Raw genomic sequence first — 13224 nt, forward strand, 5'->3', positions numbered from 1 at the left:
TCTGTGAGAACCAGAGATAGTTAAATTGAAAGTTGTAAAGAGGGGTTGGAGAGGACAAAACGTGGCTGCAATAGGACAGAGACAAAGAGAGACTGAGTGACACAGTTGCTGAGACAGGGTGGTGAAGATTTATTAATTATGACCTGTCTAAAGGAGAAGTAAATAGAAGATGAATGGCAAATCCCATGGTAGCACTGTGGTTAGTGCAATGCTATTAGGGGCTGAATTTGTTAAGTGTATCCAGGAAGATTTCTTTAATCAATACGTGGGCAGTTCAACAAGAGGAGGGGGCTCTACTGGACCTGGTGTTAGGCAATGAACCTGGCGAGTGACTGACCTTTCGGTGGGTGATCAGTTAGGGAAAAGTGACCACAACTCCTTAACTTTCAGGATAGTTATAGATAAGGACAAATTACAGGGGCATTAGGCAGGAACCAAGAAGTGTTAATTGGGAACACCTTTTCTCTAGCAAGTCCACATCAAACATGTGGAGGGTGTTTAAAGATTAATTGCACAGACTACAGGAAAGGTATGTTCCTGTCAGAAGGAAGGATGGGGATGGTAAGATAAGAGAACCTTGGATGTCCAGGGAGGTGATAAATTTAGTCAAGAAGAAAAAGGAAATGTATCTAAAGCTATGGAATTCAGGACATGAGGATTATAAAGAAGCCAGAAAAAAACTAAAGAAGAGAATTAGGAAATCCAGAAGGATCATGAAAAGTCCTTGGCAAGTAGGACTAAGGTGAATCCCAAGGCATTCTATACATGCATCAAGAGTAAGAAGGTAACTCAAAAGTTGGTGGGACCACTCAAGGATAAAGGGGGGACATTTACTTGGATGCAGAGAATGTGAGTGAGGTACTTAATGAGTACTTTGCTTCAGTATTTACCAAGGAAAAGAATATGGAGGACCAGGAGATCAGTGCTGAGTGTATAAATATGTTAGGGCATTTAGAGGTCAAGGAGGAGGAAGTGTTAGGCCTCCTAATGAATATTAAGGTGGACAAATCCCCAGCGTCTGATGGGATTTACCCCAGGTTATTGAAGGAGGCAACAGATGAGATTGCTAGGGCCTTGACCAGAATCTTCATGTCCTCTAGGCACCGGCGAGGTCCTGGAGGACTGGCGAGTGGCCAGTTGTAAGAAGGGAACAAGGGAAAATCCTGGGAATTATAGACCAGTGAGTCTCATGTCAGTTGTAGGGAAATTGTTGGAGAAAATTCTGAGGGATAGGATATATGAGTATTCAGAAACCCATGGCCTAATTAGGGAGAACCAGCATGGCTTTGTGTGTGGCAGGCTGTGCCTTAACAACCTGATTGAGTTTTTTGACAAGGTGACGAGAGAGATTGATGAGGGTAGGGCAGTCGATGTTGTCTAAGGCGTTTGACAAAGTCCCTTGTGGGAGGCTAATTCAGAAGATTAAGGTGAATGGGATGCATGGCGAATTGGCTGTTTGGATTCAGAACTGGCTTGTGCATAGAAGACAGAGGGTAGTGGTTGAAGGGACTTATTTGGACTGGAGGTCTGTAATTAGTGGAGTTCTGTATGGATCTGTTGTGGGACCTCTGCTGTTTGTAATGTATATAAATGACCTGGATGAAAATATAGATGAGTGGGATAGTAAATTTGCGGATGTTACCAAGATTGGTGGAGTTGTGGATAGTGTAGAAGATTTGCAAAGAATATAGCATGATATAGATCAGTTGCAGATATGGGCTGAGAAATGGCAGATGGAGTTTAACACAGATAAATGAAAGGTGTTGCATTTTGGTAGGGCAAATGCAAGGAGACAGTACACTGTTAAGGGCAAGATCCTTATCAATGTTGCTGAGCAGAGACATCTTGGGATCCAAGTTCATAACTCCTTGAAAGTGGCTACACAGGTCAATAGGGTGTTGAAGAAGGCTTATGGAACATTTACTTTTATCAATCAAGGCATTGAGTTCAAAAGTCAAGAGGCTATGTTGCAACTTCATGGAACTCTGGTCAGGCCACGTCTGGAGTATTGCACACAGTTCTGGTCGCCACACTATAGGAAGGATGTTGAGGCTTTGGAGAGGGTGCAGAAGAGATTTACTAGGATGCTGCCTGGTTTAGAGGGCATGAGCTATCATGAGAGGCTGAATAACCTTGGGTTATTTTCTGTAGAGTGGCAGAGGCTGAGGGGAGATCTGATAGAGGTTTATATGATTATGAGAGGCATAGATAGAGTGGACAGGGAGCATCTGTTTCTCAGTGTAGAAATGTCTAATACCAGAGGGTATGCATTCAAGGTGAGAGGGGGTGGGTTCAAAGAGGATGTGAAGAATAAGCTATTTTACTCAGAGTGGTGGATGTCTGGAATACACTGCCTGGTTTGGTGGTGCAGGTAAATATGTTTAAGGCATTTAAGAGGTGTTTGGATAGGCACATGGATGTAAGGAAGATGCAGGGACATGAACTTGGTGTAGGTAGGAGGGGTTAGTGCCTGGGTCTTTTTGATTTGCTTTTTAGTTAGTTTGGCACAATATTGTGGGCCTGTTCCTGTGCTGTACTGTTCTATATTATCTATGAGAATTGGAATTGGGAAATGTGGAGTTAATTGACAGCAGTAATAAATGAGAGATGCTAAAAGACGAAGGAAAAAGAGAGAGTGAGCCAGGGATTGAAGTAAAAAGATAGCTGATGAATTCAATAGTGTAGATATTTTGTGTCTGTCTTCATTACAAAGGATGCAAGTAGCATCCAAGAAAAGGCAGTTAAGTAGCAACTTTTCACAGATGCTGCCTGACTGGCTGGCCTCTTTCAGCATTACTGCTTTGCATTCTTCAGTTATATAGAGTAGTGATGAGACCACATCTGGAGTACAGTGTATATTATTAGCCTCTTTGTGTAGTGAAGGATGTTCATGTGTTGAAAGCAGTTGAGAGATGGCTTATTTGTCTGATTCCTGTGATTGATGAGTTATCTTAGGAGAAAAGGCCTGGCAGACCAGACTTCTACCCATTGGAGTTGGAAGAGGAAGAGGGGTGAACCCTGGTTTCTGACATTTACTGAGAGTGTTGTTTACAAGGGGCCCAAAGCATTGTTGAGGAGCCCTACCACCCACCCTACAATCTCTTTGACCCACTATTGTCAGGAAGGAGGTACGGGAGCATCAGGACTAGGACTACCAGACTGGGTAACAGCTTCTTCCCACAGGCTACGAAACTAATGAGTACCCTGCTACCACCGAGGACTCGTCACTCGGTCAGCAAGCAGTTTACCATTCCCTGTGTACTGCTTAACTGTCCTGAGCACTACATGCACTTTGAAATATATTTTATTAACTTATTTGTGGCATTATTTTATTTTATGTGCTGAGTGTGATGTATATTTTGTGGGTACACTGTGGTCTGGAAGAATGTTGTTTTGTTCAGTTGTACAGTCAGGTGACAATAAGTTTGAACTTGAAACATGTAAGATTCGAGTGGGGTTTAATACATGTGGTGAGAATGATTCCTCTTGTAGGGGAATCCAGAACCAAGAGCATTTTTACATATAATGGGTCATCCATTGAAGACTGAGATGAGGCAACGTTTGCTCTCAGAGGACCATGAGTCTGTGGAACTTCCCTCTGGAGGGAATAGAATCACAGTCTTTGATTATTTTTAAGTAAGAGATTGATGAATTCCTGACACGTAAGGATGAAAGATTACCACAAGTAAGTAAAAAGGAATTGAAAATAGCCAAGCAGTTTTCCCTCAGGAGAGCATTTATGTGGATCTAACTAAAGCATAAATAAGAACAAAGAATTATTCAGTGAGGGTATACTTTTATTTGATTTAAGCAAATACAATAACTTAAAATGGTTGACACTAAACCTCCAACACAAACACTTGCTAAATTATAAGTTTAATCCCATATATTCATGGTTGCCATCCAGTGAGAGTCCAGAGATTATTGACTTCTACTCCTTGACTAGTTCACCCCCTTCCTGATTGCAATTTCTGTCTTGGTGGTCAATCTAGCAATGTCTTCTGATGACTGGCCAGGAACCTTGGCCAAACTCTGTTACCAGAGCTTCCATTTTATTCTCCAAGTAACGTTTACATGATCTAACCTCCTAGGCTGCTTACCAATTCTCCAGATCACCCGGCCGTCAGTATACAAGGATTCAGATCCAACCATATCATCTTGAATACATTAGCTTCACATTCCCCTTGGTACATGATGGTTCTTCAGGTAAACTAGACTCCATAAGAGAAAATACAATGGGCAATTCTGTAAGTTTTGCTGCTCTCCCTCCCCAGCTACTAATTGCCATGTTCCCCTTTACCCACATTATGTCTCACTTCTTCAAAAAACTCTGAAAACTTGATCAAATTTGATTTCCATGTTAAAACCATGTTAGCTTTGCAGATTACTTTAATTCTTTCTGGACTGCTGCGCATAAAATTGGTATAGTTATGTTAGGAAGGATGCTCAGGAGTTGGAAGCAGTTGAAAGAAGATTTACCTGGAATAGATGGATTATTTTACAATTGTCATATGTTTTATAAATCATTTGTGGAGCTAATGGATGGTTTTCACTCCCGTGAAGATCTGAGCATTAACATTTCCAAAGGTTTGGAAGGGATTAACATGGACTTGGTGAAGCCACAAGGGTTCAGAGAAATGGTTCAAATCCATGTAACCCTTGATGTTTTGGGCTAAGACTCTTCATCAGAACAGATGAAGGTTCTCAGCCCAAAACATCATCTCTTTATTCTTCTCCATAGATGCTTCCCTGATTTGCTGAATTCCTCCAGTTACACTTTACTTGCAGCATCTGCTGAATCTCTTGCGTCCATGTCAGATCCTCCTGCATTTCTGTCAGCTCAGAGCCTGTCTTTAGAAATTCATTGCAGAGTCCTCAGGGCACACTGGGACGGCAGACTTTTATGTGGCAGGCACCTTTAGTATTGGTTCTGTTCAATGTTGTCACAGGATTGGCTACCCATGGCTCAGAGTTGGAGACACAGCGAGGATGAAGCTGACTTGAATCTAACGCCAGAATGCAGTGGGATCTCAACACGTCCCACAACACAGAAGTTGTGGTTCAACAACATAAGCTAGCATCCCAGATCAGAGCAATCGGCACAAGAAGACCACGAGGGCATCATACCGCCCATCCACCTCCCAACCCTCACCACCACTCTCCGTGCCCCGCAACCATTTCTGTGTCTACACAATCACCTGGAGAGAAGTGTTGGCCAGCCTGAATGTGAAGCGAGGTTGGGAAATGTACCACTAACTCTGTAGACCGAGTTCAGGGAGCACCCACGGAGTGTTTCCAGTATCTATTGCTTTTATTTCATCTTCTGGCACATGACCTCTTTTAATTTTATTTTTCAAATTCTGAGTAGCTCATCAATCGTGGTATTTGGAGGTCTTTGTGCTAAGTTAAAGCAAACACATACTTGATAGGTACCTTAGATATTTGTTTTTTTTTTAAAGTGGCCTGTAACATTTGTGACATATAATATTGGGTGTACATGCCTATGACGATTATAGCATGAGACCTATGCTATAACAATGATTAGAGAGTTCAGAACCCTACCATTGGCTAGTCAAGCCTGGAGTTCAAGGTCTCATCATCAGCTAGTCGAGCTGGGAGTTTGGGGTCCCGTCGTCGGCTCATCCTGGGGTCGATACCAAAGATCAAAGCCCTGAGGTCAATCGGAGGTCCAGAAATCAAAGCCTGGAGACTGGAGGCCCTCAAGCCTGCCCTGGAGTTAGAGATCTGTCCATGTGTGTTGGTGGGGAGTGGGAGGTGTTGGGAGGAGGGAAAAGGAGCTTGCTTAGCTGTTACTGTTTTGTTGCTTGTTGTGTTCTGTTATGTTGTTCCGCTGAGCATTGTGGGCATGCTACATTGACACCAGAATGCATGGCGACACTTGCAGGGTGCCTCCAGCACATCTTGGGAGTGTTGGTTGTTAATGTAAACAACACATTTCACTGTATGTACACGTGATAAATAATTTAATCTGAATCTGATTTTACAAAACCCTGTAGAGGCTGTCCATTAGTTGATTGGAATAGACACCTAGATAAACAATTGCTGTCTCTCTCTTTCCATTCCCTCTCCATATAGATAATAAAGCAGCTTATAATTGCTGGTCTTCAGTGTCTTAGGTTACTGATATACAGGAGAAATGGACACAGTGATCAGTTTTATACTGTGCATGGGCATTTTCATGGAAGGGCAATCTCACAAGTGGGGACTTTGTCAAGAGACTCTCTGCTGGAGGGGGTAGAGTTCACATCAGTGGAAAATTTTCATTAGAAGAGCTTATTCAGATGGGCAAGAGCTTCATAGGGAGAGAATTTTAAAAGGCTGGTGGTCTCAGACACAGGAGCTTTGTGTGAAGTGCAGACAAATGATTCATAAGAAGAGGGACAACAGAGAGCAGCACTTTAGAGAGAGGAGGGTCTCACAGAGAGGCTGTGGTTTCAGAAAGTTGCTTGTAACTTTGTGTGTGAAGTTTCGTGGAATTTGTAGAGCCTTTTACAATGAAAGAACTGCTCCATCTCCAAAGCTCCCCTGTCTGAGCATGTAACACAAAGCCTTCAGAGAAGAATTGTCTGGCAGAATGCAAGATGAGATGGAGTTCCACCGTTAGAATTTTTTCCATTACTTTAGTTGCTTAATCAATTTTGCAACAACCGTTAACAGGGTATTTCACCATACTCTGCATCTGCTCTCTGAACTTGGACTGGGTCAACACATAAATGCAAGTGTTTGTACAACAGCTAAGTTGCTGGAGCATGAATCCAATTTCTTGAACAAAGCTAGGTGGAGTTACATAAGTAAACCCAAAGTACCACGTTCTGTTCCATACACAATACACCATGAAGATTGACCATAACAGTATGAAATTCCCCGAGATAACAAAGAGTAAGATGATGGACTTCCTCCGACTCTCCATCTCCGGGTCTATGGAATTCTTCGAGCTGCTGTGAATCCGGAGTTGTTTACGGACTCTGCTCACCAGCAAAACTTGTCTAACAGTTAAAGCATTAAACATCAGAATCAGAACAAATGCAGAACCGGGGGTGAGAAAATAATAAGTTGTTTCAATGGCCCCCCATACCTGCGAAAACAGAACATCATAGTCTACACTACAAAACCAAGGGTTATTCAAAAGCCAGTATTTCCCACTGAACATGAAATACCAGCTGATGTTCTTCAAACAGCTCAGCGTTGTCACAGTTCCCAGAACAGCAGCTGCCACTCCCTCAGTGCAATACTTCATCTTCAGCTTCTGAGAACAAATGCTGACAAATCGATCGAAGGTAAAAGTGACAGTGAACCAGACAGAACAGTCCGTGGCTGCAAACAGGAAGACTGCATGAATATTGCACACTGGCAGAGACTCCAAGAAAATAAATTTATCCCAGAAAGCTATCGGGATATGTCTTAGGATCAGGTCAATGATGATGACCAGGAGGTCCGCTGTTGCCATGGCCACCAGGTAGTGAGTGATGTTTTTGGAGAGACCACACTTTCCCCGGGAAAGAATCATAATCGTTACTATGTTGGCTGTGAGAGAGGGAAATAAACAAAAATAGTAAGTCTGGGTAATAGACAGAGAAATAATACTTCAGGGAAATGGTACCTCAGGGGATCCAACCCATGCCCCTGGATCAGCGGTTTAGAATTCCATTTGCTAGTCCAATTACTTAGTCAGAAGATCACCCAGTGGGGAGCCATTCAGATTCCCACTACAGATCATTAGGTAGCGAATCCACAAGAGACTGCAGATGCTGGAATAAGACCATGAGACATAAGAGCAAAATTAGGCCATTCAGCTCATCGAGTCTGCTTCACCATTCCATCATGTCTGATTTATTATCCCTCTCAACCCCATTCTCCCATAACCTTTGAAACCTTGACTAATCAACAACCTATGAATTTACTCAATGAACTGACCCTCTGTGGCAATTAATTCCACAGATTCACCACCTTTTGGCTAAAGAAATTCCTCCTCATTTCTGTTTTAAATGGACACCCCTTAATTGTGGCTAAAAGAAGATTATAGCTGGGAGCTTAACGTCCAAGGATACACATTGTATTGAAAGGACAGGCAGGTAGGCAGAGGGGGTGGGGTGGCTCTGTTGGTAAAAAATGAAATCAAATCATTAGAAAGAGGTGCCATAGGATCAGAAGGTGTAGAATCATTGTGGGTAAAGCTAAGAAACTGTAAGGGTAAACAGACCCCGATGGGAGTTATATACAGACCTCCGAACAGTAGTAAATATGTAGTCTACAAATTACAATGGGAGATAGAAAATGCATATCAAAAGGGCAATGATATGATAGTCATCAGGAATTTCAATATGCAAGTGGTTTGGGAAAATCAGGTTGGCGCTGGATCCTAAGAGGGGGAGTTTGTAGAATGCCTATGAGATGGCTTTTTAGAACAGCTCGTGGTAAGTCCACTAGGGGATCAGCTATCCTGGGATTGGGTGCTGTGCAATGAACCAGACTTGATTAGAGAGCTTAAGGTGAAGGAACCCTTAATGTCCAGTGATCATATTATGATAGAATTCACCCTGCTATTTCAGAAGAAGTTAAAGTCAGATCTATCATTATTACAGTATTGAGGAATCAGAGAAGCTACAGAAGGACTTAGACAGATTAGGAGAATGAGCAAAGAAGTGGCAGATGGAACACAGTGTTGGGAAGTGTATGGTCATGCATTTTGGTAGAAGAAATAAAAACACGGACTAGTTTCTAAATCGAGAGAAAGTTCAAAACTCTGAGGTGCAAGAAAAAGGACTTGGGAATCCTCATGCAGGATTCCCTAAAGGTTAATTTGCAGGTTGAGTTTGTGGTGAGAAATGCAAATGCAATGTTAGCATTAATTTCAAGAGGACTAGAATATAAAAGCAAGGATGTAATGTTGAGGCTTTATAAGGCACTGGTGAGGCCTCACTTACAGTATTGTGAGCAATTTTGGACCGCTTATCTTAGAAGCAAAGTGCTGACATTGGAGTGGGTTCAAAGGAGGTTCACGAAAATGATTCCAGGATTGAAAGTCTTATCATATGAGGAGCGTTTGATGGCTCTGGGTCTGTACTCACTGAAATTCAGAAAAATGAGGTGGGGGGAGGTCTCATTGAAACCTATTGAATGTTAAAAGGCCTCAATGGATTGGATGTGGAGGGGATGTTTCCTGTGATGGGGGAGTCTAAGATCAGAGGACACAGCCTCAGAATAGAGGGACATCCATTTAGAATGGCGTTGAGGAGGAATTTCTTTAGCCAGAGAGTGGTGAATCTGTGGAATTCATTGCCATAGGAGGCTGCAGAGCCCAAGTCATTTGAAGCAGAGTTTGATAGATTCTTGGTTGTCAGGGCATGAAGGGATACAGAGAGAAGACAGGAGATTGCGGCTGAGAGAGAAAATGGATCAGCCATGATGAATAGTGGAGCAGACTCGATGGGCCAAATGGCCTAATTCGGCTCCTATATCTTATGGTCTTACAAGTTACGAAATTTTTTTTTGTAACAGCAGTACAGTGCAATTCATAAAATTACGACAATACTTGCAAAAGTCTTATGCACCCTGGCTATATACCCTGTATTTATATTTATATACATGCCTCAGATTTTTGCATAGCACTGTATTTCAATAAATTATCCATCATATTTAACAACTGTAATTACTCGATTTATACCTTCTTTTTCAAACAAGTTCTCAACACATAAATTTCTCAACAAATAAGCAGGAATCCAAAAGTTTTTTTTGTCTTACTTGTTGATATGCAAAGACAATTGGGTAAATTTCCAAATGAACATTGGCGAGAAAATAGCAAGGTGATCATAGAGTATAGAACGTAAAGCATAGAACATTATATGTGCCGTCTTTTCAACCTACTCTAAGATCAATCTAACCCTTCCATCTGACATAACCTTCCATTTTTCCGTCATCCATGTGCCTATCTAAGAGCTTCTTAAATGCCCCCAATATCTAATCTAATCTAGTATATCTGCCTCTACCAGTACCACCACCCCCCGGGCAGGGCATTCCACACACCCACCACTCTGCGTAAAGAAGTTACCTCTGACATCCCCCCTATACTTTCCTCTAATCATCTTAAAATTATGCCCCCTTGTATTAGTTATTTCCACCTTGGGAAAAAAAAGTCTCTGGCTCTCAACTCTATCTCTTCCTCTTATCATCTTTTACACCTCTATGAAATCACCTCCCTTCATCCATCGCTCCAAAGAGAAAAGCTCTAGTTTGCTCAACCTATCTTCATAAAACATACCCTGTAGTCCAGGTAGCATCCTGGTAAATCTCCTCTGCAATCTCTCTAAAGCTTCTCTAAAGCCATTATGAGGTGACCAGAACTGAGCACAATACTTCAAGTGTGGTCTAACCAGCATTTTATACAGTTGTGATATTACCTAGCGGCTCTTGAAATCATTTAATTGAAATCAGGCCACATATAATCAGTTTAAGACATTCAGAATAAGGGTATGTGATTCTGCATCTCTTCTACTCAACTTCTTTAGACTCAGTTTGTTTCTTGTCTCATTGCAAGACAAACTTTCACCTTTGTTAGCATTTTACCTCCCTTGCCTCACAATCTCTTCCAGACCTTCCCTTTTTCTCCCCAGCACCTTTTCCTTTGGGACATAAAATCTCTTCTTACTTTTCATAGTTCGAATGAAAGATCATAGATCTGAAACATTAGCTCTATTAGTTTGAACATTCGCTTCAAACACGTGGCCCAGCTCACAGCTGCTTCTTTTATTTCAGATTTCCAGCACCTGCAGTACTTTAGTTTAGATTTACAAATCTAAGTGTTTGACGGATTGTTAACACAGTAAAAGATAAATTGGAAATGTTTATTGGAGGATAAAATGCACCTGACACAACACCAAGCTTTCCAGAAAAAGAGCCACTGAGGTAAAGCTGGAAATATAGGATGGTGTGTTGGGGGGGTGGGAGAGGGGGGAAGGTGATTGATTGTCAGACTCAAAGTCAAAGTAAATTTATTATGTCACCATATGCAACCTTGAGATTCATTTTCTTTCAGGCATTAACAGGGAAATAAAGAAATGCAATAGAATTTATGAAAAACTATACATAAACAAAGATTGATAAACAACTACACTTAGTGGCCACTTGATTAGGGACAACTGTACATCTGCTCACTAATGTAAATATCTAATCAGCCAATCATGTGGCAGCAACTCAATGCATAAAAGTACTCAGACATGGTCAAGAGGTTCAGTTGTTGTTCAGACCAAACATCAGAATGGGGAAGAAATGTGTTCTAAGTGACTTTGACCGTGGAATGATTGTTGGTGCCAGACGGGGTGGTTTGAGTATCTCAGAAACTGCTGATCTCCAGCGATTTTCACACACAAAGGTCTGCAGAGTTTGCAGAGAATGATGTGAGAAACACAAAAATATCTAGTAAGCAGTTCTGTGGGCAAAAACACCTTGTTAATAAGAGAGGTCAGAGGAAAATGGCCAGACTGGTTCAAGCTGACAGTAACTCAACTAACCACATGTTACAACAGTGATGTGCAGAGGAGCACCTTTGACCGCACAACACATCAAACCTTGCAGTAGATGGGCAGAAGACCACAAACGTACACTCAGTAGCAATTCTTTTAGGTACAGGAGGTATCTGACAAAGTGGCCACCGAGTGTAATGTGCAAAAGAAGACAAATTGTGCAAATAAATAATTAACTGCCAAAACCATGTGTTGTAGAACCCTTGAAAGTGAGCTTGTAGATTGCAGAATCAGTTCAGATTTGAGGTGAGTGAAGTTGTCCATGTTGGTTCAGGAGCCTGATGGTTGTAGGGTAATAACTATTCCTGAACATAGTGGTGTGGGACCTAAGGATCATGCACCTCCTTCCCAATGGTAGTAGCAAGAAGAAACCTGAATAGAGCTGATTTCTGACTTCATTAGAATGAAATATGTTACTATACTGTATATTAGCAAAATTAACAAATCACATCCCTGTTGCACCCACCTCATCCATGTAGACTGCAACATCAATCCACACAAATCCCCATTTGAATATATTGGGTCCATTTGGCATCTATGACTTTGCTATCTAAATAGCTGTGAAATGCTTTTTAAATACTGAAATATATCTGCTTTTGCTACCTCCTCTGCAGCTTATTCCAGATATTCACCACCCTCTGTGTGAAAACCTTACCCTTCAGATCTCTTCGAAGTTTCTCCTCTCTCACTTTAAACCCACCCCTCTAGTTATAGGTCCCCTTCATCATAACCGGTGAGTTCAATCAGGCCAACTTCAAGAGTGTGTTACAAAATACTGCCAACATGTTGTCTGTCCTGTCAGGGACACCTAACAGTTCTTCCAGATGAGGCAACACCTCACCTGTGAGTCTGTTGGGGCCTCCCGTATATCAGTGAGACCCAACATTTGGGAGGCCTCTTCGCTGAGCACCTATCCTCCATCCTGGTGGCCACCCACTTCAGTTCTACATCCTATTCCCATTCTGACATGTCTATCCATGGCCTCCTTTACTGCTGCGATGAGGCCATATTCAGGTTGGAGGAGCAACACCTTATATTCTGTCTGGGTAGCCTCCAACCTGATGGCATGAACATTGATTTCTCGAACTTCCGGTAATTGCCCCCTCTCCCCATTTACCATTCCCCATTCCCGTTTCCCTCTCTCACCTTATCTCCTTACCTACCCATCACTTCCCTCTGGTTCTCCTCCCCTTTCGCTTTCTTCCATGGTCTTTTACCCTCTCCTATCAGATTTCCCCCTTCTCCAGACCTTTATCTCTTTCGCCAATCAACTTCCTAGCTCTCTGATTCACTACTCCCTCTCCCAGTTTCACCTATCACCTGCTAATTTGTACTTCTTCCCCCTCCCCCAACTTTCTTATCCTGACTTCTCTTTATTTTCCAGTCCTGATGAAGGGTCTCGGCCCAAAATATCGACTGTTTACTCTTTTCCATAGATGCTGCCTAGCCTGCTGAGTTCTTCTAGCATTTTTTGTGTGTTGCTCGGATTTCCAGCATCTGCAGATTTTCTTGTGTTTATAATTGTAATTTCTTCTTGGTACATGACAAAATAAAATGGAACTTCGGAGGCAAAATGGTGTCAGGTTGAAATGTGGTAATGGCTATTTTTCCTCTTATTGACCAATGATTTGTCTCTATTTTGAATGCACATCATTGCGAAGAGATACCGGCGAATAATGGTTTC

General features: G+C 42.0%; 1 protein-coding gene across 1 annotated transcript in view; it reads right to left on the reverse strand.

Moving 5' to 3' along the window:
* LOC140184948 (V-set and immunoglobulin domain-containing protein 10-like 2) overlaps positions 1-7468 on the reverse strand; it is a 98215-nt gene extending 90747 nt beyond the window's left edge. Inside the window, exon 1 of the mRNA XM_072238194.1 lies at positions 7097-7468. Coding sequence (XP_072094295.1) covers positions 7097-7468 — 372 coding nt within the window. The remainder of the gene's footprint in view (positions 1-7096) is intronic.
* Between the last annotated feature and the right edge of the window lie 5756 nt (positions 7469-13224).

Source organism: Mobula birostris, chromosome 20, assembly GCF_030028105.1.
Source record: "Mobula birostris isolate sMobBir1 chromosome 20, sMobBir1.hap1, whole genome shotgun sequence".
In the NCBI taxonomy this organism is placed as follows: domain Eukaryota; kingdom Metazoa; phylum Chordata; class Chondrichthyes; order Myliobatiformes; family Myliobatidae; genus Mobula; species Mobula birostris.